This window comes from Perognathus longimembris, chromosome 2 (assembly GCF_023159225.1).
Source record: "Perognathus longimembris pacificus isolate PPM17 chromosome 2, ASM2315922v1, whole genome shotgun sequence".
NCBI lineage: Eukaryota > Metazoa > Chordata > Mammalia > Rodentia > Heteromyidae > Perognathus > Perognathus longimembris.
The window spans coordinates 7,623,213-7,644,644 of record NC_063162.1 but is presented as its reverse complement, the minus strand read 5'-3'; the positions used below and the strand labels follow the sequence as shown (position 1 = coordinate 7,644,644).

The 21,432-nt window shown below is 44.6% G+C and overlaps 2 protein-coding genes across 2 annotated transcripts; one reads left to right on the top strand and one right to left on the bottom strand.

Moving 5' to 3' along the window:
* Window positions 1–272: 272 nt before the first annotated feature.
* Window positions 273–6,417, top strand: LOC125343714 (putative uncharacterized protein ZNRD1-AS1). Its single transcript, XM_048336240.1, has 3 exons — window positions 273–393; window positions 2,181–2,263; window positions 4,865–6,417. Exons 1-3 carry the CDS (start codon window positions 273–275, stop codon window positions 5,756–5,758), a joined length of 1,098 nt encoding a protein of 365 aa, XP_048192197.1. The 3' UTR covers window positions 5,759–6,417.
* Window positions 6,418–7,167: 750 nt separating this feature from the next.
* Window positions 7,168–21,208, bottom strand: Nsmce4a (NSE4 homolog A, SMC5-SMC6 complex component). Its single transcript, XM_048338100.1, has 11 exons — window positions 20,877–21,208; window positions 20,257–20,334; window positions 17,000–17,130; window positions 14,509–14,660; window positions 12,371–12,470; window positions 11,787–11,877; window positions 10,263–10,357; window positions 9,550–9,598; window positions 8,494–8,588; window positions 8,326–8,411; window positions 7,168–7,342 (listed from the first exon to the last, which is right to left on the bottom strand). The coding sequence occupies exons 1-10, from the start codon at window positions 21,154–21,156 to the stop codon at window positions 8,337–8,339; spliced, it is 1,146 nt and encodes a 381-aa protein (XP_048194057.1). The 5' UTR covers window positions 21,157–21,208; the 3' UTR covers window positions 7,168–7,342; window positions 8,326–8,336.
* Between the last annotated feature and the right edge of the window lie 224 nt (window positions 21,209–21,432).

The following is a 21,432-nucleotide window of genomic DNA, read 5'->3' as shown; positions in this document are numbered from 1 at the left end:
CCCAGCTCACAGGGAGACAGGCCACTGCCTGCCAAGAGACTGTCTTCACACACCACCTCATAGTGGTCGCCACCCAGCATAGTGACGCCACACTGCTTCTGGTTGCCTTAGAAATTCACCTTGGGCCCCCTCAGGGGTCTGCGGTAGATAGCCAAAAGTCTGGACAAAGGCCAGAAACTTTAGTGGCTAGCAACCAGTACTCGAGAATAATGAGACATTAGCGCACTAGGAGCAGCTCAGGAGCAGAGGCTGAGAACAAGCAAAGAGCCAAGATGCTGTACATGCAACTGGCCATCGACAGAGCCATGGCTGAAGCCAAACTCTGTGAGGAGAAACAGCAGGAGACTACAAACGCAGCCAAAGTGATCCTGGAAGATGCCCAGAAGGAATGCGGTAGTGAACTTCTATACTGGCTAGGCCTAGCCCGCGCCCCCCACTCAGAACCTCCCATGGTAACTGACTCAGAGTGGTTGGGCCTGAGTGCAGAGGAACAGTAAGTATTTTTTTCCTAACTTTGGGTACAGACGAGAACGTGCATATCTGGGTATGAGTTTTCCTCTGTATCAAACAGGACTCCCCCACTATAAAACTAACTCTGGGGCCACTGACAAATTACCAACTCTTTCATGACCACCATTCTTTTTGCCATGAAAGACAGGATGAGTATGTCTGGGAAGGTTGGGAGATTAATAGCAAAATAATCCACATAAGTTTATATAGCACAGTATCAAAAATGAGTTCAAGAAATATAGCTATGGAAACCACATAACTTATGAAAAGAAAGCCAGGCCAGTGGCTCATGCCTGAAATACAAAGTACTCAGAAGGCTGAGGCCTTGAGGATCTTAATTAGAAGCCAGCCCAAGCCAAAAAAAAAAAAAAATCCTTGAGCCTCCACCTTCAAAATAACTTACAAAATGCTGTAGTGAAGACGTGGTTCAAATAGTAGAGCACCAGTCATGAGCAAGCAAACCAAAGCAAAGGCACAAGCCCTGAATTCATGCCACACACAGAAAAAGAATAAATGAGTCTTATAAGAAATGAAAAAGACAAATATGCTGTTGGTGTTCTCCAGTTCTACAATCTAAAACCCCCCTCTCTCTTGCTGAGGAGCCAGAGAAAGCAGTTTTTACAATCGGTTTATGCTAAACATAAACTTACTTGTTTACTAATCAGACTGAGAAATAAGATATCCAGGATGTGTACATGTAACTGTTTAACCTTACAAATTTCCCTTGTTTTTCTGTATTTTTTTAAAAAATTATTTCATTGAAATATAAGTTTTGACAAGAATCATGAAACATGTTCTAGTTAGATAACTGCTGTGGGAAATTATTACTAATAACTTTACACATAGCTGCACTTAGAAATCGGCTTACCACTGGGCATTGGTGCCTCATTCCTGTAATCCTAGCTACTCAGGAGGCTGAGATCTGAGGATCATGGTTTGAAGCCAGCCCAGGTAGAAAAGCCCCTTATAAGTCTCTTATCTCCAGTTAACCACTAGAAAACAGGAAGTGGCACTGTGGCTCAAAGTAGTGCTAGCCTTGAGCAAAGAGTTCAGGGATGACACCCAGGCCCTGAGTTCAAATCCAATGACAAAAAATAAAGAATGGGCTTACAGACTTGAAAATTATTTTTGGTACTAGTACCAGTCTTCTGTTCTTGCTCAGCGTTTTCACTCATGACTGACTACCACTTGAACTATGCCTCCAGTCTTCCAATCTAGCTTTTTTTGCTATTTGCAGCATCTTGTAGACTTTTCTACCTCATCTGGCTTCAAACCACAATCCTCAGATCTCAGTATCCTGAATAGCTCGCATTACAAGTTTAAGCTACCAAACCTGCTTAAAAGCTTTTCTCACCAAAACTGAATTGTACACACACACACACACACACACACACAAACATGGTTTGTGGTATTTGAAATAGCAACCCAATCTTCCTTCACTAGTGTTAAAATACAAGTGCTTCTGACAGTCACAAACCCAAACATAATATGGCTCTTCAGGCTTATCAGAATGCCTCTCTGCCTTCAAAAAACTGAAGTCTGGCCTGTTAGCCCACAAAAATGCCTTGTGCCACCTATGAAAAGTGGGCTCAAATCAACTCCCTAATGTAATTTATCCTATACCATGTTTCCTGATACTTGTTCCAAATCTTACAATTTCTTTTTTTGATCTTCTAGATTGGCCTGGGCTAAAAATACAAAAGACCCTCGGATTGCAGTAGGTTCTTACTCCCCACTAGAAAAGAAGATTGAGGTGAGAAAATACATTTGCCATGAACTTTGGTTCACAACCTGGGCTCCAGTGGCTCATACCTGTAATCCACTCAGGAGGCTGAGATGTGAAGGGTTGGGTTTCCAAGCCCAGCCAGGCAGAAAGTCCACAAGACTCCCAACTCTAAGAGCCAGGCTGGAGGCAAGGCTCAAGTGGTGGGAGTGCTGGCTGAACAAGCAGAACTGAGCGAGACAGAGGCAAGGCCCAGAGTCCCAACCCCAGTACCAGCAGAAAAAAAGAGGATTAAAAGTTTACCATAGGGGCTGGGGAGATAGCCTAGTGGCAAGAGTGCCTGCCTCGGATACACGAGGCCCTAGGTTCGATTCCCCAGCACCACATATACAGAAAATGGCCAGAAGCGGCGCTGTGGCTCAAGTGGCGGAGTGCTAGCCTTGAGCGGGAAGAAGCCAGGGACAGTGCTCAGGCCCTGAGTCCAAGGCCCAGGACTGGCCAAAAAAAAAAAAAAAAGTTTACCATAGAAGTAAAAAGGGCACACGTATTTGAAGAAAAAGCACACCGCCTATTGTGTTCAACTTGGCATCTGGTTCTTTGAGTACTGGCAGTACTGAGTAGCAGTGTTGAACAAAATAAACCCCACTCGGTCTAAGAGCGCCTGGTCTAGTGATGAACATTGATATTAAATATGAGTCATCACAAGTTGTGATAAGAGACATAAGAAAGATTGGGTTTTCAGCTCATATAGAAATTGCAGACATGGGGCTGGGAATATGGCCTAGTGCCAAGAGTGCTTGCCTCGTATACATGAAGCCCTGGGTTTGATTCCCCAGCACCACATATATAGAAAATGACCAGAAGTGGTGCTGTGGCTCAAGTGGCAGAGTGCTAGCCTTGAGCAAAAAGAAGCCAGGGACAGTGCTCAGGCCCTGAGTCCAAGGCCCAGGACTGGCAAAAAAAAAAAAAATGCAGACATAATGTAGTCACAGTTGCTGATGTGTGTGGGAGCAGATATGCAGCAAGAGTATATAAAATACTTGGGTGGAAAAGAAAATATACTACTTTGAGGAACCAGAAGTAAATGTGGCTAGAGCTGAGAGAGCAGATCATAGCTGAGAAAACTGAAGACATAATCAGAGCCAGGTTATAGGTGCCACGTTAGAATTGGGAGTCCTCTCCTAAAAACAGTTGGGTCCTCTCCTAGGGTTTTACGCAAACAGTAAACACATCACTGGTGATCTGGTGGGTATGAGGGTGGGGAGAGAGGTACAGGCTTAAGGACCTTAATTGGGTTAGTATCAACGTCAAGGAGACAATGAATGGTGCCGAACTTTCAAGGGAGGGAGGGCAAGGCCTTGCCCATGTGACTTGTCTCAGTCCAGTTCTGTTCGCCCTAACGAAAGGCCTGATACGTGGAAGATAAGCTTATTGGGTAGTCATTGGATCGAGGAAGTCTAACGATGACTAGAGCTGGGCGCCAGTGGCTCACACCTGTGATCCTAGCTACTCAGGAGGCTGAGACCTGAGGATCGCAGTTCAAAGCCAGGCTGGACAGCAAAGTCCATGAGACTCTTATCTCCATTTAGCCACCAGAAAACTGGAAGCAGCACTGTGGCTCAAAGTGGTAGAGTACTAACTAGTCTTGAGCAACAAAGCTCAGGGACAGCACCTAGGCCAAAGTTCAAGCCTCATGACCAAAAGTAAATAAATAAAAGATGGCTATACTGTATGTACTGTATCTTAAATGTTTTCCTCTGCTGGGTTTTCCTGCACTACTTTCAAAAGACAGCTCAGCAAGGCAGGTGAAGGAATAGCTATGAGGTAGGAAGAGAATGGAATACGCAGCTAGGATGGCCTGGGTGGGATGCACGATAACCTTAGTCATGTGTCTGAAGCCAGAAGAGTGAAAAGTTTCAGAGAAGGGAATAGTTGTGTCTATTAGATGTGCTGAGAGACCAATTATGACAGGAAAAGAAATGAGAACCACTGATTCTTCTACATAGCGAACCTGGTGCTGGCTGACAGTCAAGGCTGGAAACCCAGAGGAGGTAGGCTGAGACTGGGAAGGGAATATAGGTAACCATTTCAGAGGATACCATGGAGGTATGAGGACAAAAAGAGGGCTAGAGTCCAGAGAGGGAGGGACAGTAAGGAAGACTGTGCTTTTTTGTTCAAAGTTGCTACGTACCTTTATGCTGCTGGGAAGAGAACAGGTAGGAATTTTTGTTGTTAGTTGGAAAAGAATCTGATGGGCTTTTTCTGCCCCAGCTGGCTTTGAACCTTGATCCTTACATCTCATAGCTTCCTGAACAGGCATAAGCAGTAGGCACCTAGCCAGTAGCAATTTTGATAATGTAGGAAAGGGAATTTGATCACTGCAGAATTGAGACTCTTGAAGTTTTAACAGCCGAGGTGGAAGAACTGGCTTTTGATAGGAGAAAGACAATCTTTCTACTGTAAAACCAAGAGAGAAGTCTGGGACAGAGTCAGGGAGGTGACTGAGAAGTGGGAAGAGGAGGAGGGTGCTGAGTCTGAGGCAAAGAGGAAGATGCGGGCAAGGGGTAGGAGTGCTGGCAGCCCACCAGAGATCTGCAACTTGACTCCCTTCTGATTTCTCCCTCTGACAAGTACTTAGGTGGCATCTATTCTTCAGATGTGAGAAAGCTGATATTCCAAGAATTGAAGAAGGAGACTGAAGCAGTTGATAAACTCAAGGCTGTGTCTTTTGACTCCCAAAGTGCTAAAGCAGAAACCTACTACTATAAGCTTCAGGAAAGGATGATGGAGCAAATGTGGAACCAGACAACAGAGCCAGAATGGGAAATGAAAATAGAGGAAGAGGAGAAATCACAAGGTGAGAAGTCTGAAGATGATGAAAAATGGGATTATCTAGTGCCTGAAAGGGAACTGAATCATATAGAGAAACACATACACCGAGCTGAACGAGCTAGAGGCCTCCGAGACTACAAATACAAACTAATCCCTCAAAAAATTCCAAGTGAAATGCTTTTCCCCAAAATAACACCATATAATGAAGAAAGAGAAAAAGTCCAGCACATATACAAAAGAGAAACAAAAAAGCCCAAGGTAGCATGGGCAAAGGAACAGATAAAGAAACATCAAGAACGAATGATTCGAGGGAGAAAACTCACCAAGCAGAGAAATGATGAAAGAGATGCCCAGAAACTCTCAGGCTATGTTCCTCTTCTCCTAAAACCTCAAGTGAAGAAGGTGAAGGAGGAGTTTGAAAGGGTCACGGCATATCCCATCCTCCAGCCTAAACAGAAACCACGTATAGAAGTGACTATTCTGATGAAAAAATCCAAAGAGGTAAAAATTCAAAAACCACTCCAAAGGGAGTTCTTGGTGGTGCCACCATTCTTAAGAAGTCAACTAAGGAAGAAGAAAAGTATAGACCGCGGGGGCATGGCCCAAGTGGAAAAAGGCTCGCCTAATAATCAAGAGGTCCCAAGTCCAAACCCCAGTACCACCAGAAACAAAAGAAAAAATAATGAAGCTTAAATTATTTTCTGGATTATCCTATTTCTTGTTAAGGCTAACATCTTTTATAGTAATCAGCACAGTGGGAAATCACTAATAAATTGATAAATGGCTTAGAAGAGGTTGGAAAGAGAAGAGACAGAAAGCAGTAGACCACCAGATAGAGGTCTGTGGCAGTAAGATAGAGAAAACTAAGGCCAGGGAGAAATCAGTGACTGGTTAAGGTACAGGGTACAGTGGTTGTGGGGTAAGAAAATAATATCCTAGGTTTCTGTCTGAAGAAATAATGTGCTAAAGCATCAGCACGGATTATAAGATCTAGGGAGCAGCTTTATACCTTTGGCTAAAATACCTCATAAGGACTCCAAGAAGCAATTGTTGACATATAGCTTGCTTTCCAAGCACCAAATACAGTTTTGAGATTGTTACAAATACAAAAATCAAGAGGCTAGGACTCTAAAAAGAATTAGAGAGCAAAAAAGACAGACATCAAAGATGTAGTTTCAAGACAGAAATTTTACATGTCAAATGCACACGTGGCATTTATCCATTGGAGTTCATTTGGAAAAGACTTGATTAAAGTGACCTAATACAGACTCATTGGGTACACTGGGGGAAACAAGGTGTCACTCTGACATGGTTTGAAAAGAGGTAGAAGAGATTACAAGTGAGTCTTATTTTAAAAAGAGGCAGGGCCAGACACTGGTGGCCAATGCCTAATCCTAGCTACTCAGGCAGCTAAGAGCTGAGGGATAGCAGTTTGAAACCAGCCTAGGCACACAAGTCCACTAGACTCCACCTGAAAAATCAGCCAACAGTAGGGCTGGATGTAAGGCTCATGTGGTAGAATACCAACCTAGCAAATGCTAAGCCCTGAATTCAAATCCTAGTATTGTGAAAACAAACTACAATAGAAAAGAACTTTTTTTTAGAGACACATGACTAGGGTCAAAGGAAAAACGAGATACAGAGGGGATGATTAATAGGGCAGTTTTCTAAGAAACAGGAAGAGCCATAATCCACAGCCTTCTACAGAAAGAGGCACCTCTACTCTCAACCCCTGAGGGAAGGAAAGAAATGGGGGAAAAGCAGAAAGCTGGGAGAGAAGGAACCCAGAAAGCACCGGACAGACTAGAAAGCCCCACAGACAATAGAAGCGTGTGTGGGGTGGACATAGAGCTTGCGTTGCTGGAAAAAGTAGTTCAGCCTGGGCTAAACTATGAAACCACTGCTGTTTGACCATTTTAATATGTGAAAACAATTTCATATGGCACACCTGCTACCAGAGGTTGATTTGACTGGCTAATTTTGCAATGTAGAGACATTGAACTATAATGATCTGTAGGGCATTGACAACCTAAGTCAAACTTTTAATAGAACACTAGAAAAAGAAACTCCAAGAAGAAAAATAATGAGTAACTACAATTATTTGTTGTATACAATTATTTATATGGCAGTGAATCTCCTTTAATCAAAGACAATCATGACAAACCCATTAACTATCAAAAGCTACAATTTGCTAAACAACCTGTCTTTAAAAATGCTTAATCATACAATATGTACAATACATGCGTTCCTTTTGGGATTTCACAATCCAGAGGAATCCTAAAAAAGAAAAAGAGCTAGTTAACAGTTGATAAATGTAAGGTTCATGTAATAGGCATAAATGAGTTCTAAAGCCTAGATCCTCCTCAGTGAGTAGGGCCTAGGTTATTCTACATTATTTGTGGTGTGTGTGTGTGTGCAAATATATACACCCATATGTATCACTTAAATTGACACAGATATATCACATATATGCAGTAATACATGTGATATATATATGAAATACCCATCCTCTTTCCCTCAAAACACTTTTAACAAATGATTATAGAACAAAAGATCAATTAATTGAAACATATAAAGACTATATTCCTTCAAAGACTCATTTTAATTATCAAGAAAACATACAAAATTAGAGCTAGGAAAATAAAAGTAATGATTATCTTGTTCAAAAATGCCCTCTTTGGGCTGGGTGGGGAGTGGGGTGGTTCTTGTGGGAGAGTAGCTATCTACTATGCCCAAAGCCCTGGGTTAACTCATCTAATTTATCAATTTGTTAGGGCATAAAAATCCAATCTAGCTAGGCGCAGGTGACTCATGCCTGTAATTCTAGCTACTCAGGGTAGCTCTTCATCAGGAGGCTGGGATCTGAGGATCGTGGTTCAAAGCCAGCCTGGGCAGGAAAATTCATATGAGACTCTTATCTTCAATTAATTGCTTAAAAAAAAAAAGCTGGAAATAGAGCTGTGGCTCAAGTTGGAGAGCAGTAACCTTGAGCACAAAAGCTCAGGGATAGCTCTGAGTCCCTGAGTTCAAGCCCCAGGACCCACACCAACACAGTCCAGATCTGGAACAAACTGTCCTGCATTGAATTTCCAGCTGTACTAAAGTAACCAATCCTTAGAAAGGATGAAGGGCCCCCCATCCACCACACCCTACCTCTGCCTATTGCACCAGTTCAAGGAATAGAGCACTCGGTGGCGTAGGAAAAGGGTGTAGTTTGGATTGTCAAACTGGAATAAAACTGTACAGTTATTACATGTTACCTTTAGTGGCATCAAGCACTTAGCCTCTGCTGGCTCTGACCCAAAGCAATCGCAGGCTCAGAAATCTCAAAGGTCTTCACAATTTCCTAGTGGGGAAGAAAAGAACATTTGGGCAGTGCATTCGTACCAAAAGAAATGGGCCTCAGAATCAAGCAGATGCATTCTTACCTCCCAGTCACGGTAACTCAAAGCTATAATTCCTTGATTCCTCATTTGGGTATGATGACTAATACCTTCACTTTCATCATTAATAGTAACAGGCTCTGTTTAAAAGACAAAGTTTTCTTTTATAGATTATCAAATCAGAACAGGGAAAATGAGCAGCAAGTGATAGCAGAAACGAAACTTGAACCAAGAAGATATTAAAAAATTACATACTTACAAGGATTTTATCCATTATCAACATGCTGGCAAGTAATCCCACTTGCCTCCATTTGGGAAAAAAACAAAACATGCAGACTAACACATCCAAAACATCTGAAAACTTCTGCGTATCTACACACCAAACCACAAAGCAAGGCCATAGTGAGTCCAATACAAAATTGAGAACATGAAGTTTAGTGCAATGAAAGGACTAGAGAAGGAAATACTACAGATGCAAGAGTCACAGAACCTCAGGAAGAAAAGGAGCTGCCATCCAGGGAAACAGTGCTCCACTAAAGTATAGAGAAAATTTATCTTTTTTTTTGGTTGTTAATCTTTACAATAGATGCTGAATCAATGAAGATTGAACCCATTAAAATTTTAAACCGTGGCCATGTTTTCTGACCAGTTGGCTGGGTAAGAGATGACATTTCATTAAAAATTAAAACTTGTGTGGTGGTACAGGTCTGTACATAATCCCAGTACTTGGGAGGCTACAGGAGGAGGATCACAAGTTCAAGGCTAGTCTAGGCTACAGAGCGCCAGACCAGCCTGGTATGAGTCCCAGTCTCATCCGAAAAAATTATTAAAAATTTGTATTTTGGGGGTTTGAAGTCAAGGCCCTAGATGCTGTCCCTGTTTCTTTTTGTTGTTGTTTTTCTCAAGGCTAGCACTCTACCACTTAAGCCACACAGCTCCACTTTTGACTTTTTGGTGGTTAATTAGAGATAAGTCAGACTTTCCTGTCCCTGCTGATTCAGATCTCAAGCATCTTGAGTAGCTAGGATTACAGGCATCGGTCACCAGCACCCAGCTAAAAAGCATTTTGTATATTCTAGAATTATTTCCAGTACCATTTACCTATTATTGGCAGTCGGTCTTGGTCAAGTCTTATTCTTGCAAAACCATCCTGAAACAAAAACAGTTTTGAAAAGATCAAAATCTAGACTCAAACTTATAGCCACTAGGTGTGAAGAATTGTTCAATGAGGAAAACCTGTAGACAACCAACACACACTCTAATGAGACAATGTGAAAGATACTAATTCTCAACACCTTTAAGCAGGGCCTGGCTCAGTTTTCTAATCAACTTTTACCACCTAGTACCCTCTACTCTGGAATCTCCTAAGGAAAATTCTAAGTTTTTTTATCTGATTTACATACACTTTTTTTGTGCCCACATTTTATAATTCTGCCACTGGGATCACTGGTAAAATATTCTTGTTACTTCTGAGAAACTAGTCAATCCAAGTTTTGGGGTCATTTTTCAATGGCGATCTGTCACATGTGGCAAGATGCAGAATTCTCTTCTTTTGGCATTGTGTCAGCTCTTAAAAGTACATTTTGGAACACTTCAGATTTTGGACTTCCAGATTAAGGAGACTCAATCTGTAATCTCTAAGATCTAAAAGCAAGGTATACAAAATATTTTACCTAGTCTCTCATACCTAATAGAATGCCAATATTTTGCTCTAGTGAGTCAAACCTATATTATTAGTATCTTCCCTCTACAGCTTTTATTAAATACCCTTTAAAAAGCATAGAAAAAACATTAAGAGAAATCTGAACTCTTACCCGTATAATGAAGGAGACATGGAAGATGTTTTCCACCGTACGGGGGAAAGAATGTGGATCGACCACAAAGTCAAAAAAGGACATTGGAGTATCAGCTACAGAACAAAAGAGGAAAAGAGCTTCAAAACAGAAAGCCACTTGCTAATACGACTGACGCTTTAGCGTTTGCCACAGACAGGATAGGAATACATACTTCTGGTTGGGGAGGGTGACATAATTATTCTAGAGGTCAACTTGGCCATCATTAAACACAGGTGTCTGGCTGGCATTCCTCTTAAAAGCCATTCGACAGCAACGTTATTACACTCATGATTTTCCTATCAACATCTTGTACAAGCGTAAAATGCAGTAAGGACCTTATATTTATGAAAAAAATCACTGAAAAAATAAATGTTACCCATGTCTATGTATTAACATGAAAGAATAACCACAAGGAAAAGTCACACTGCAGAAGAAAATAATTTTGAAAAGACAGAAACAAAACTTACAAAACCAACCAACCAAACTACTTTGAAACAGAAAATAGTGAAAATTGACAAATCAGGCCTCACAAATGACTATCTTTGGGAGTGAGGAGGTAAGATAGATTTTTCTTTTCTCTCTTTAGTGGCAAGTATTAGTAAGAAAAAAAACAACTTCCTAAAGATAGTTATTCCTAAAAGGAGGAAGCCTCATTAAATATCATTCAAATAGTACAACTTTTAAAACAGGCACTTTTAAACAATTTAAGTGCCTTTTTAATTTTTTTTTTTTTTTCTGGTCAGTCATGGGGCTTGAATTCTGGGCCTGGGCTCTGTCCCTGAGCTCTTCAGCTCAAGGCTAGCACTCTACCACTTGCGTCACAGCGCCACTTTCGGTTTTCCAGTGGCTGACTGAAGATAACAGTCTCACCAACTTTCCTGGCCCGGCTGGCTTTGAACCCGATCCTCAGATCCCAGCTTCCTGAGTAGCTAGGACTACAGGCTTGAGCCACCAGCAACACCTGGCTTTTGAGTGCCTTTTAAATATCTTTTAAATATAACCTCACTGAAGCTACATAAAACATCTGAAAATACAATTGGTCATGTTTGCATATGAGGTGGAGGTTGTACTGGAGCTAGAAAGCAGGACCTGGGTGCTATCCCTTACCTTTTTTTTTTTTATTGCCAGTCTTGGGCCTTGGACTCAGGGCCTGAGCACTATCCCTGGCTTCCTTTTGCTCAAGGCTAGCACTCTGCCACTTGAGCCACAGCGCCACTTCCGGCTGTTTTCTATATATGTGGTGCTGGGGAATTGAACCTAGGGCTTCATGCCTATGAGGCAAGCACTCTTGCCACTAGGCCATATTCCCAGCCCTATCCCTTACCTTTTTCAAAACTCAAGGCTGGTGCTCTACTACTTGAACCACAGCTCCGTTTCTAGCTTTTTGGTGGTCATGAACTTTCCTGTCTAAGATGACTTCAATCAAGGATCCTCAGATCTTAGCTTTCTGAGCTGGTAAGCCAGCAGCTCAAACTGCTCTACTTTTAATTTTGTCATACTTACGATCTTCTCGAAAATATGATTGCAACAATCCCAAGATTCTTTCTACTTCTTTTTCTGTTGCTTCCTGATGAGACTCTTCCATACATTTCAACTGGAAAAAAAAAAAAAAAAAACGAATCTACTATCAAGCTGATTGGCCTCCATGCTTGCTACTTCATCTTCCCTCCTCTCTTGCACACCCAAGCTCCTCAATTTTAGCCCCATCTTAAAATTTGTAGATAGAAAAAGAAATTTAGAACAGTGGTTCTCAATTTTAATACTCCCCTCTCCCACGCAAGCATCTGCCAATAACTAGAGTTTGGGCTGTCACAACTTAGTGGTGAAGGTACAATTGGCATCTAGCAGGTGGACACTCCATCATGCCCAGGAAATCTCCCCAGAGCAAAGCATTATCCAGCTCTGTGTTGACAGCACTGAGGCTGAGACACCCTGATATACAAGAACAGATTAAAACGGTAAAAATTTTAAGACTTAAAATTATTTCAATAACAGAACCTGACTCCAGAGCCTAAAGAAGATAGCCAACTGTATACACATGACATCAACAGTTTTTTTTTAACTTTAGGTGGTTTACAGGAACAAACCTGAGCAGGCATGGCCCGCTGTTCTTCTATCGTACGTGCTCTTCTGGGACGATCGACTCGAGGCTTTGGCACAGAGGACTCTCCTTGTATTGAACCCAACCTAATGAAAAATATACTTTCAAGTGGTTTTGCTTAACTTCACCAAGCAGTGGGCATGGTAGAATCAAATTCAGACCAGACTTCAGTAATGTATGAGCCACATCATCAGAGCAAGACTGGTAAGGTTGGTGACACCCTATCTGCTGCTTCTGTCTTTCAAGAACTCGAGCTTGGCTCAGCCAGATACTTCCTCATACACCTTCACGGTGCCTTGTGCCCACTGGCTGGTGTCTGTACCTGTCAGGTCTTCCCAGCTAGCCTGTTGTCTGATTAACAGAGGCAATTTCTGAGCTGCTTCCAGGGGGTGAAAAGCCTTCATATAGCAGTGCCATGGCAGAGGTTGACACCCTGGGACCATACACACTTCTGTCAGGATTACAAGTCAAACAAAGGCCACAGGATTGCTGTCCCTTGAGGCTCTATCACATTAACAAGGAAAAAAAAGCCAAACAACTAATATAGTCTTCAGTACAACTACATATACACGCATCACAGAGAGATCAAGGCCCCAGGAATCTATACTCGTGTGCTCTCTATCTTTACCCTTGAGATCAAAGTATGTGGGGTCGATGGGTAGAGATTAATGTACAAATTGCATCAACATAATGTGGTAGATCCTATAGCACTGCAGCAGAGTGCTACTTAGGTGCTAGAAGAGTAAGTACTGAGGCAGATAGCTACCCAACATAGGAACATGGGAAATCGATCCTGTGCTAATCCTTCTGGAGAAGTGGCCAAAAGCCTTCATATTGGGACGTGTGGACAAGTAAATCACCAGATGGGAAAGAAAGAAGCAAAGACATTGGAGGCGGAGGTACTGGCAAATGCAGACTTGTAAAGTCTTCACTGAAGATGGAAACGGCTGGATGATGAGGTGCCGTTTAAGGTGTTATGCAAATGTAGATGCTGAAACTTAGAATGGAACTTAGCACACAGAACAAAAGGAATGAAAGACTGGGACCTGATCCTATAATATTGCCCTGCAATAAAGAACTGCGGTCTTTATCCTTGTTACTGAGACAGAATCTTTACCACAAACCTTCAGTGTTTTCTAACTGCAATACTACCAATCTCACGAGGTCTAAACGGGTGAATTAAAGGACAAATGTCTAGGAGCTGTATCACTTCAGGAAGAAAGGACTGAACTGATTTAGAAACTTATCCTAGAGAAAAATATGCTCTAGGGCTGGGGATATGGCCTAGTGGCAAGAGTGCTTGCCTCTTATACATGAGGCCCTGGGTTCAATTCCCCAGCACCACATATACAGAAAACGGCCAGAAGTGGCGCTGTGGCTCAAGTGGCAGAGTGCTAGCCTTGAGCAAAAAGAAGCCAGGGACAGTGCTCAGGCCCTGAGTCCAAGCCCCAGGACTGGCCAAAAAAAAAAAAAGAAAAATATGCTCTAGGCAATAGGACCAAGGAACCAAAAGAACCAGCTAGAGCACTTCATTTCTCCCTCCTACCAAACTAAGAAGGTAGACAGGAGCCAATCTCATTTGAGTATAAAGAAAAACTCCTGAAAATTAGAGTTGTGTCCTTAAAGATAAGAAAAATATAATTAACAAAAAAAAAGTAGAGCTGTATCCAAATATAGTAAACCAGGCAGTTTCCATGCGAATAACTCGAGTAGTCTCCAACATAGATTGAGTGATCATTCCACAGAACACTACAATAAATGGCCCTTGCATACACTGCACAAATTGTAAGTATTCTGAATAAGGGGTCTCATCATCTTACATGACAAGGATTTCAAAGATGATAGGACAAAACCAGATGTTTGCTACAGATCCCAAATCTGATGTGCTAGAAATACCAACATGCCAGCACAGAGCCTTGGTAAGGGGGTTCTGCTCCAAAGCCTTTTCAGGTAAAGCAGGTGACAGATCCTTTAAGGCTCCATCTACAAGAATATATGGACGTCTAAGCACATAGTCTAAACAATGGCTCTATGGTAGTAACCTCTCTAGTTCTAAATAATCTTTGTCCCTACAAGACAAAGATTTACATATAGCTAATCTATTGAATTTTTAAATAATCTTACAGAAAGTGGAACGTATGGGTTTTATTAAAGGTGTTTTCTGCTGTTTTGCCCGGTATTGTCCAGGAGTCATAGACTATGAATTCCAAATCAGAACTATCGCCATCACGGATGAATTCTTCAGTTTCTAGTGGATTTACACCCATATACGTCAGCTACAAAAAAAGAAAAAAAAGGAGAAAAAAAAAAGTTAAGCCATAGGCAATCATTTACCACATCCAATAATCTTTATCACCTCTAAGAGGTCTATACCTCTAAGAGGCCAGAAACAAAGCTTGTTTTCAGCATATTAATATGTTGGCTCCATTACTGTAAAAATTATAAATTCCCATTCAAAGGTACCTTCTCTTTGATAGAAAATATGCCTCAATGTATGTAGAACCTTGGATGAGAAGTGAAATGAATGGAGACCAGTGGTTCTCACCAGGGTGATTATGCCCCCAGGGGCAGTGTCAAAATTTTTGGTTGTCACAATGAAAATGTTACCGCTCTACTGTTATTCCTCTACTGGGTGCGGGTCCCCACAAGAAAAGAGACAGCCCTAGCCCCTTGGCAGTTCAATGAAGAATGCCAGACGGGCCGTGAACCAGTGGCTCACACCTGTGAACTTAATAATCACATCCCAAATGAAAAGCTCCAAGACAGAATAAAGCAGCTCAGTCCCCTTCCTAAGGCCTCGACTCAGCTTGTGTTTCAAAATACCCAGAGAGCAGAAGCCAGCAGCCGCGAGGGCCCGCTCATCTCCCTGGGAAGGGCCGGGAGAAGTCAACCCACAAAACCCTTGAAGAGTTCAACCTGATCAAGGGGGAAGTACGCTCTGCGGGCTCCCAGGGCCTGGTGGAAGGGAGCCGAGGACCCCCAACCCCCCCCCATCCTCCGCCTGGCACACCGCTTAGGAGCAAGTTTCCATGGTTGTCTGCTCGTATCTCCCAACCCTTTCCTTGGCCTCTGTGTTGTATGCTGTATTCCTGGGAAGGCCTTTCCCAACCCGAGGCCAGACTTGTATGCATGCCAACTTTTATAGTTATTGCTTTAAGACTTCTAAAATTTACTCTGATTTTTTAAAGTACAGAGCTTTACCATATTTTAAGAAGTAATTTTTTTTTTTTAAAGCCAGAAGTGGATCTGTGATTCAAGTGGTAAAGCACGAGCCTTGAACACAAAAACTCAGGGACAGTACCTAGGCCTTGAGTTCAAACCCCAGGACTGGCACCCAAACAAATGAACAAACAAACAAAAAAGACTTGATATATGCATAGATATACTAAGTATTGTATTTTCCTAAATACATTATACTTTTAAGAAAACTTTCAAATAAAAGTTTTAAGGCTTTTAAAAACCAATTGGAAAAGCATTGTCTGCATTAGGATTTTACAAAAGAAATCGCTTTATTTGGCCAAATCTTTTTTTTTCTTTCCCTCCCTCCCTCCATTCCCAGTACCGAAAATAAAACCTCACCCATGCCTGTCAAATGCTCTGCCACTGAGCTACTGCACCACTAACTCCTTTTGAATTCCTAGTTTGGACCCGCTGGATATGTAGCCCACCCCTGAATTCCTCCTGCTTCAGCTTCCTGAGTCATTGGGATTACAGACCTGACCTATCACGCCCAGCCTAAATCACTTCTAATCACCATTTAAAACAAAGCATCCAGCCAAGTTCAATGTTCACACCAAAGTGGATCTTTCCATGCTAGTACAGAGCTGTCTCAAACAACAGAGTACCACAAAAGATCACCGTGGGATTTTTTTTTTTGGACAACTTCATCCAATTTTTTTTTTTTTTTGCCAGTCCTAAAGCTTGAACTCAGGGCCTGAGCACTGTCCCTGGCTTCTTTTTGCTCAAGGCTAGCACTCTACCTCTTGAGCCACAGCGCCACTTCCAGCTTTTTCTATGTATGTGGTGCTGAGGAATTGAACCCAGGGCTTCGTGCATGCTAGGCAAGCACTCTACCACTAAGCCACATTCCCAGCCCCCAATTTAAAAAAAACAAAAAAACTTCAAGTGTAACTAATCAAACTTACTAAGAGTCAAAGAAAAGTGAATAAATCAAAACAAAACAGAAAAACTGCCACCATAGCATAAGGTTATAAAATAAGGTCAAGGGCAAACAAAAAGATTCCTCCTCCTCAGTCTAACTCATCTCCAACAGAGCTCTGTCCCTGCAGTATGAATGCCCAACCCAGGCTGAGAATGATCTCGAACATACCTGAAGTGACTAATTAACCAGAATACTGTCTTAAAACAGAAAGCGAAGAGATTTTCAAACTGCTCCAAGTTCCCACCTTCAACTCTTAACACATGACTCAACTCTCATATTTTAATTTGATAAGTTCATTTTAGAAGAACCCAAGTCCAGGGGAAAAAAATAAGAAGAAAAAGGAAATACAGTGAAAACTTCTGACAAAGTGACATAGGCAAAGAAGGTAATTATATAATGCAAAAGGCAAAAAAAAAAACACTTTTAATTAAAAGTCTGTCGCTTTGAACTTACTAGAGCTTCAACGTATCTTAACATATCAAATGAGCTGAGATCAGAGCGTAGCTGCTTTGCTTTCTCTTTGCCCAGATCGGAAGCCAGAACGAGAAAGTGGGCATCTAGGACTGCTTCTCTTGCTCGGGACACTATGGAGAAAACAAGGAAACAAACATAATAGGAGACATCCAGTACCCACAGACATTTTCCCTATTATTTCCAAGTACTTACAAAATGTCTCAATAGGCTAGAACAGACCAGACCCACCTTCCTCTAAAAGTGGCTCCATCCTAAAACCTCAGGGCTGACCGTGCTTCCAGGAGCCAGCTGGCCTCTAGTTTTTATGATCAACACCCTAGGGTAACAAAACCTCTATCGCGTCAAACACCTGGTTTTTAACCTTTGACTCAAATCACCCAATCTAATCAGCATTCCATAGAGATCATCAAATTTCCACTACACGTCGGGGAGAGACGGCATGAAGCTCAGGGAGGTGAAGGGACCAACTGGAGGATAAACTAGAGCCAGCAAGGCAGTTTAACAGACCCTGTGCTGACAGAGGTCACGAAAGAGTAGCTTGAGAATGCCTGCAAAGGAAGCCAGGAGATGAACCCAGTCAGGTTCAAACACAGCAATGCCAGGGACCAGCTTGCTCTTCAAAGCTATTTCAATTCCAAGTAGTGATTTTCTTCTGGAGCAAGCCTCACAAAAACAGCTAAGATGTGGCTGGAAGACTTGACTCAAGTTTTTGTTATTACTTAATCATTACATTTGTTCTCGGAGGGAAAGGTTTTCATCATTCTGGCCTGATTAAAAACAAAACAAAACAGGGAAGTAGCCAGATGTCAGTAGTTCGTGCTTATAATCCAAGCTACTCAGAAGATCTGAGGATTGTGGCTTGACGTCAACTTAGGCAGGAAAGTCTGTGAGACTTTTATCTCCAATTAATCGCCGAAAAGCAGAAAGTGGAGCTGTGACTCAAGTAGTAGAGAACCAGTCTTGAGTGAAAAAGCTAAGGAACAGCATCCAGGCCCTGAGACAGGCACCAAAAAACAAAAAACAAACAACAAAAAAAAAGCTGAAGTGACAATGAGGAAGAGAACAAAGCAAACAGAAGACACTGGATGCTGGGTAAATCTGCTCCTGGTAAATCTGCTCTATTCTCCATCCTTCTTGCCCGTCAGCCCTATGGCACATGCAAAAAAAAGTGAAAAGACCATGTTCTGGATGGATGCAAGTCTAGAGAATTACAGACATTATATCCACTGATGCCAACCACCTAGAATTCTATTTGTGAGTAACTCCTAAGGTGAATAATTTCACCTTAAACCTCTCCCTCAAACCCAGGAAATTGACAGGTAGAACAGAGGTAATGAGGCGGATAAGGGGTTAATCAGATGTAGAGTAAACATCAAGGGAGTAAATGAGTCAGAAGACAGGCTGGCAAGGGATCGAGTAACTATGGGGTCCGGGAGGAGGCTAACCCAGTGAAAGAGGACTGTTTGGTTCCTAGAGTTTCTGCACGAGCATTGAGAGGTAGCAAATGGGGTAGACGCAGGGGAGGTGAAAGGAGATCTCAGTCTTATCCAAAAAGACCAAACTGGGGGGCATGTAGACTCCCGGTGTTCAAAGCTGATAAGTCAGGACAAACCCAATCTTGTTGACACTTTTTTTTTTAGCCAATGTATTTATCTGCATTGTCCCCTTCTGTTCCCACTCAAGGACTTGCCTCTCCCCTCCAGGCCCTTTCTTTCTATGTATCCAAAGATGGAATAGGGAGGACTGACACCCCCCCCCACCCTATGGCCTCAGGCCCATACAGACACCAGGCAGAACCTCAATAAGGGAACCTCAGTATGGGAACCTGCTTTGATATGCAGGCAGGACACCTCACCTCTGTGGGCCAAACAGAAAAGCAGCAACCAGCTAGACCTAGTGGCGCTTTCCATAACCTCTGCCTCCTTGCTTGGACAGGTGTAAGCCTGGTCCCAAATTCACCCCCTCGCACAACCTCCAATCCTGCAGGAAGGTCTGTGTCCCTTGCTGTTCCTCAGTAAACAGTCCTCTCCCGTTGATGATGGAGTCAGGCCTATTCCTTTTTCATTTTCCTCCATTTTCCCAACACCCACAGAACTGTGAGAGGGGCCTGGAGGGAGCAATGGTTTAGGTAGCTGTTGTAGAGAGCATCACCATTGGCCCTTTATCATTGAACACAGACCACCACTACTACTAGAGCAGCTACTGCTGCTGCAGCCTTTAATTCAAACTAAGATTTGTGTGCATATGTGCTGGTCCTAGAACTTTAACTCAGGGGCTGGGCACTGTTTCTGAGCTTTTGTGCTCAAGGCTAGCACTCTCCCGTTTGAGCCATGATTCCACTTCCATCTTTTTTGGTAGCTTATTAGAGGTTAGAGTCTTAGACACTTTTCTGCCCAGGCTGGCTTCAAACCCGGATCCTCAGATCTGCTAGAAGGAATGAGCCCCCAGCACCCCGCTCAGAGTAAAATTAGACTTCAGTGCTCTCAGTTGGACCAATTCTCTCTTGCATAAAGGTGTGACTTCTTGCACTGGGTTACAGGTGTTAGAATATATCACACATTGCCAGAAACCAGGCAGACATCCAGGTACAAAAGAACAAAGGAAAGGTTTACTGCCAGCCAGACCCCTTCTCACTAGGGAGAACTGAGAAGTGCCTGCTACTGTGTTAGGTGACCTTTAGAACCTCCGAGGTTTGGGAGACTTGCTGCCTTCGGTGGTTATAGCTGCCCCAAAGGAGTGCTATATCTCAAGGTAAAGGGAGGTAGGGGCTAATTATTTACTGCTCTAGCTCAATGGGCCTAGGGCTGCTTAGGAAAGGAGTATGCTAAACTATGGGGGAGAGGAGGCTATTGGGCTTACAATAGGCGAACCACTCACTGAGGGAAAGGAGGCCGGAACAGGAACAGAGGCCAGGAAAAAAATAACAAGAGGGCTTAGATGGGCTAGCTCCGTTCTTTATCCCGCCAGTCAACACATGGGACACGTGCGTGCAGAGCTCTCAAATGTGAACAGGCGACTCCACATGGGTGGGAGGCTCGTTCCAACACTGGGGACCCACTCCCAGAATTGGATGGATGTTGAAGGCCTGGGTATAGGCTGAGCAAAAGGTAAGTGCAGATGAAAGTAGTAGCATCGTCCCTGCAAGGAAGGAAAGGCACCACGACGTCCATAGAACTAAAACGATCAGGAAACAAATACAAAAACTAGACATGACAGCACGTAAAGGAATGACTTACCCCCGTTAAACAGTGTGTTGGCCTCCTCGAGGACTTCGGTTAATTTGTCACTAGCACTCAGTATATCCTCTCGGTTTTCTATGGGGGGTGGGGGGGACAAATAGCAACTCTGAGAACCGCGCGTCCTCCGGAGCAAGGACTCGGCGCGTCCTCCCCTTTCTCAGGGCCGGGAACGAGGAGGGGCAGGGGCGGCTCCTCTCCACGCACCGCGAACCTGGAACGGCCCCCGGGGCCCCCGCGACGGCGCTAATCCACGGGGGCTGCGCGACGCCAAACTCTGCCAGCAGCGGGGCCTGGGGCCCGGCGGGGTGCGGGCGCGCGGGTGCGGCCGTCCCGGGGCCGAGGCGCCCGCAGGGCCGGCGAGCCCGCGGACGACCGCTCGCTGCCGCCACGGGCAGCCGCGGGATCCGGGCCCACCCTCGCTCTTCCGCCGGGCCCCGCCGACGGGGTGCGGGCCGGCGGTGGTCAACAAATGCGGGGGTGGGGGGGTGGGGGGGAGGGCCCGCGCCACCCAGCCCGGCCCGGCCCGCGCGCCCGGGACCGCCGGCGACCCCCCGCCCCCGCGCCCGCCCGCGCCCGGCCCGCGCCCGCCCGCGCCCGGCCCGCAGGCGCCGCCTTACGTTGGACCGAGTTGATGAGCGCCCGGTACTGATGGCGGATCTGGCGGCACAGGCCGTGGTCCGTCTCCTCCTCCAGGGCGGCCGGGTCGATCGTCTCGTCTCCGGAATCCGGGTCCGAGTCGTCCAGGCTCGGGCCCTCCGGGGCCGCCCTGCGCTCGGGGGCGGCGCCGCGCCGGGACAGCGGGGAGCGCGAGCGGGAGCGCGAGCCGGTGCGATCCCGGTGCGGGTCGCGGCCTCGGCCCCGGGCCTCGGGCCCGCAGCCGCCGCTGTCCCCCGACATCGCGCCGAGCCGCCCTGCAACTTCGGGACGGCGGAAGTTCGCGCCAGAAACTGAAACCCGGCTGGGCGCGAGCGCCGGCGCCGGCGGAACCCGCTCCCGGGCCCGCGCGCCCGACCACAGCGACGCCTGTGGCCGGAGGCCGCCCGCCCTCCCCGGCCCGGCCCGGCCCCGCGCAGCTGCAGGGGCCGCCTGGGTCCCCCGGCGCCCGCCAGGACGGACGGGCGGCGCACGGAGGAGCGCGGCCCCCGGGGACCCCAGGGCCCCCGGGGCTCCAGT